Here is a 4,994-nt window from a genome sequence, read left to right on the forward strand (position 1 = left end):
TTGTCTGGCATACTATACATACTATATATATATATTGATAGGTTATGCTTTTTTTAAGAAAATGATTTTTTAAATTCAACCAGTTTGTTCATCAGATTAAATCAATAATTCAAGTCAAGACTTCCAGTGACTGTGGGGTTTTCACTTCTATACTATACCAGAAACCTCTCTGTGCCTCTGCAGGGTGTAGATGGTTGGGGTCACACTGGCAGATGGGATGTGGATGGCAGGACCAAGTAACCAACGTTTTGCATCAGGGTTAGCACATGCCCATCCTCACTTCTGGATAACCAATATTGGTTATTGATCATAGAGATGATATGCATCACTAAAGCAAGAGGCACACAGGGACATTCCCTGCAAAGACACAGGCCACCCTTCACTCAACTCTCCATCTGGGACTGAACCAAGCTGTTCTGCAATATGATTTAGAACACATCAATGACTCAAAAGCTTAAATTATGGATGCAAAGAAAAGGTTTATGTTTTTCAAAAGCAAGTTAATGACCATTGCAGTACAGTATAGCCTAAATATAATTTACATGATCGACAAGCAGGCATCTTCTCATCCACTCTGTAATTGTTCTATGGGTACGTCAATAGAGGTTACATATACTCAAAACCACAGAAAATGCAATTCATACGCATTTGCATCTCTAAAAGACCTATCAATTGTAGTGGCTTCGCATGTAGCTTTAACTGGGCGTGCCCGTGTATGCTAATGAACCTCGGGGTTTACTCGGATAAGGCGCTGCAGATATTTACTCCCTACTTTATCATCTTCACACTGGCGCAAAAAAAAACGCTCTGTGTGGCTTCTATTTACCAGACTGTAGGCGGAATCAATTGCACCACTTTTTCTACACTACCCCGCTGAAAGAAATACCGAACTTCAACTTTGTTTTCGTTGGGGGTGACCTCTTTTACGGTTTTACTTATTTTCTCTGATGAGGAGTTCCAACTACTAGCTCGCGTACCAACTGATACGAAGTCGACTCCCATGCCGGAAATTGTGGATTGGGATCCTAAATAAACCGGTGAGTGTTTTAGATAACTAATCTAGCTACCTAGCCTAATGAAGAGAAAATGGAACTTTATTAAGAATTAAGAATAAGCGGCTGCTACCCATTCCCTTTTAACATCCACACAAGGCGAATATAGCCAACTTTAGTGAAGTAACCTAGGCTACTTTGTCTTGTCTTAATGCACGGCTGCCGGAGATGGCGCTTTCAGCAATTAATGTGTTACCCGGCAGCGCATCTACAGAACATTTGACGTCTATGCGCAATGGCCAATTATGCAATTACCTGTAAGGAATTTAGCAAAATTATATATTTTTCTCAATTGCTTGCATTGTCGAAGGTTACACCGGTGCATAAAACTACATAGCTAATAACCTTGCCATGCCTGGACAGTCTCATTGCAAAGCACCCACAAGATGAAATAAATTATTAATGTAGTCCCATTTGTAGACGGCATCAGGCTAAGATTAGAACATGGGTGAAATCGTGAGGGAGAACAGGAGATGGGGTCCCAGCGTTTCACATTATTTATTGCGCCTACAATAAGGTACAATAACACCCCCTCCATGTCACCATTTTTCAGTTTTAAAGTAACTGTTCAGTGAATCTCAGTTCGTATTCTATTAACACATATCCAAATAGTGTTGACCGTTCTATACTCGTGGCCAAAGCATAAATTGGAAGAAAAAACCCCACACAAAGACCATTTCAAACATGCTTGCTATTTCCTCATTGAGGAGGACTAGTATGAATATTTTATGACCTGTATACGCCCACACCATTCTGTTGTTGGTAAACGCCCACACCATTACAACCCAAAACAGCTGCTTTTAACATAATTACAGGTCATATTTCATAGGAATCTGTAAACAGTAGACAGTTAATTTAGCTTTATAGTCATTTAGCAGATGCTCTTATCCAGAGCTATGTACAGTAGCAATTAGGGTAAAGTGCCTTGCTCAAGGGCACATCGGTAGATTTTTCACCTATCCGTCATACCAGGTCATTTAACGATTAAAAACATTTTAAAATAAATTATTTGACAGGGAGAAATCGACTGGTTCTGAATATTGCATGCCTATGGATTAGAATGCACTGTTGCAATGTTTAAGCACCTATTGATGATTGCAGAGCCATGTTTAAAGGCAGTCTTTGAAGGGAAATTGATGATCCTTGTGTAAAGATTCTCGTGAATCCAAAGATTATCTAGGTTAAGATGTGGGTTAAACTACTTTTCTAAAGAATAGGACTAATGCACTACTTCTGAATTGTTTCTTCAGGTCGTGTAAATATTTTCTCAAAGATCAGTCGGTGATTATCAATGTTTGGAATAAACTCAAGAGCATCGCATTGTGACAGCTGGGAGATGGAGTACGACTGCTATCAGCACTATTTCTTAGATGACCTTGACAAAGAGGAGGATTTCTACAAGTCAACCGCACCTAGTGAGGACATATGGAAAAAGTTTGCACTATTGCCCACCCCTCCCATGTCTCCTAACAGGACAATCAGCAGTGGTACCTTGTACTTTACCCCTGGAGACAAGTTCGGCTGGCTGTCCAAGGTCTTGGGCCAGGACGAGGAGTACGAGGGACCTGACACCGAGGAGCTTTTTGGGAACATGAGTTCCATTATTATCCAGGACTGCATGTGGAGTAGTTTCTCGGCCAGTCAGCACTTGGAGAAAGTCAGTGAGCGCCTGTCAGCTGCAGCCCAGGCTCATCTCTCCCCACCAGCACCCCAGAACAATGTGACTATGAGTGCCAGCAAAGCGCAGTGCACCCCGCTGACCCCACCTGACTCTCCACTGCCCAGCACTGTGGCAACAGAATGCGTTGACCCGGCGGCTGTGCTCACCTTCCCAACCATCAGCTGTAGGAAACTGGTGTCATCGGGCTCTGAGTCTCGCTCCGATTCCTCTGGTAAGAAACTGACCATGCAGTAAACCAATTCACCTCTGCTAGATGTTGCCCACTCAATGCGTCAAGTGGAGGCAGCCAGGGAAACTCACACTAGGCTGGATGTAGAATTTTGCTGAGTCAACGTATTCAGCTGTACTTAAGCCTGTATCTCGAGCACAAACCATTACCTCTGTTTCTCACTCTCAAAGGAATGTCACTTTTCCACAGTCAATATTTGTAAACGGTTGCTGCAAATGCTTTGGTCCCAGGTGCAGGCCAAGTTTTAACCCCCCCACACACACACACATGCTTTGCACACAGATTTGGGGGGTTTCTGTCCTGGAATTGCATGACAATTGAAATGTGGTATGGGTGGGAGATGGGGTACATCGGTAGATTTTTCAGACCGTTTATGAAACTATTTCCTATTGCTTAAATTCCTCTGTGCAATGTGTGGTTGTTTCTTTTGATGTAACAGACGACGATGAGGTGATTGACGTGGTGACTGTGGAGAGCAAGCAGAGCCGAGCCCGACTGGTGGGCAGCCGTAAGCCTGTGTCCATCACTGTCCGAGCTGACCCCTGCCCAAAGCGTTTCCACATGTCTGTGCACCGGCAGCAGCACAACTACGCAGCCCCTTCCCCTGATAGCGACCCTGAGGATGATGAGGAACCACAGAGTAAACAGTCCTGTCCAGACTCCAGCCTCTACCAGCAGCCAGACTCCCCCACCACCATCTCCCCCACAGCTTCCTCTGCAGACAGCCCCCAGAGCTCTGACGCCGAGGACACTGACCGCCGGAAGAACCACAACTTCCTGGAGCGGAAGAGGCGGAACGACCTTCGCTCTCGCTTCTTGGCACTGCGGGATGAGATCCCGGGCCTGGTGGAGTCGGCCAAGGCCCCTAAGGTGGCCATCCTGACCCAGGCCACAGAGTACCTTCTCCAGCTGCACAGCAGAGAGAAGCACCAAGTTCAGGAGAGGAAACGTCTCAAAGCCCGCCAGCAGAAACTCCTCCGGAGGCTAGCCGACCTTAAACGCTCGTGAGGATAGAAACTATCTATGTAACAGACTCTTAACAAATAAACTGCCTCATTCTCAGAAGCCAATGACTATTCTCTATAAGCAAACTTTTTTAAAAATTGAACGTTGCTATGGACTTCTTTTAAAACTAGGTGGATCTCTTAGTCTGTAAACCCATGGTGGGAGAGGCTGGCGCTAAGGACCTTTGTGTTTTTATTTATGTTGTCTCTCTTTGCACATTGAGTGATGACAAGGTGGTAGTGGACTAGATGAGACAGAAACATGTTGTGTTGGTTCCTGGTGATATTGGTAGATGATGCTGTAATTAAACCAGAATGAAACTTACTTCCAAATGTCATGTCTCTTCTTGTTTGCCAGTTAAGTTCCTTGATAGCATTGTCTGTTTATTTCTGTGATGAATAGTCCATGCACACTTGGATTGAAGTTTATTGATGAAACGCTGTAATGTGTACACTGGGAGGGACTAATCTTTTTGTTTTCATGACTGTGACTTATTTTGATGTACAAATTGTTCTGTAAATAATAGCATATTGCTCTGTTAAGGAGACATGAATATTGCTATTCTCTAAAACCAGCTTTAGAGCTTCTACTTTTGTCAGTTTAACAAAATAGAACTGCTATACTTTATAATTACACATGTCACTTTGCGATGCTATTTTTACTGCTTGTTCCTCTTTGGTTGAATTTGATTTGTGTACACATGACCAGATGCATAAAATGTTGATACCAGATTCCAAGAATTGTGATTTTCTTATTTTTTTCATCTTCTTTTCTTGGTTCTTTCAGATTCTATTTCAACAGCATAGTTACACTGCTTAAATTCCCTAGCATGTTATTTCCTAGCTAAAATGACTTTTTAAACAAGACTGGACTGATTTTTAAAGAGACCGCATGACACACTGTCTTAAATCATGAATGCATAAAGATTTTACAAAAGGCTTGTTGTATGGACTCCTGAAGGTAGTATTTGTTTTAGTTTGTCCCATGCTTAACTGTCATGATCTTGCCAGATTGAAGCATGCCGTCG

At 43.0% G+C, this 4,994-nt stretch overlaps 1 protein-coding gene across 1 annotated transcript; it reads left to right on the forward strand.

The window, feature by feature from the left end:
- Nucleotides 1–730: 730 nt before the first annotated feature.
- Nucleotides 731–4,704, forward strand: LOC112256619 (protein L-Myc-1b). Its single transcript, XM_024429978.2, has 3 exons — nucleotides 731–1,037; nucleotides 2,303–2,944; nucleotides 3,402–4,704. The coding sequence occupies exons 2-3, from the start codon at nucleotides 2,344–2,346 to the stop codon at nucleotides 3,968–3,970; spliced, it is 1,170 nt and encodes a 389-aa protein (XP_024285746.1). The 5' UTR covers nucleotides 731–1,037; nucleotides 2,303–2,343; the 3' UTR covers nucleotides 3,971–4,704.
- Nucleotides 4,705–4,994: the final 290 nt, after the last annotated feature.

The sequence above is a fragment of the Oncorhynchus tshawytscha genome, linkage group LG08 (genome assembly GCF_018296145.1).
Source record: "Oncorhynchus tshawytscha isolate Ot180627B linkage group LG08, Otsh_v2.0, whole genome shotgun sequence".
Taxonomy (NCBI): Eukaryota; Metazoa; Chordata; class Actinopteri; order Salmoniformes; family Salmonidae; genus Oncorhynchus; species Oncorhynchus tshawytscha.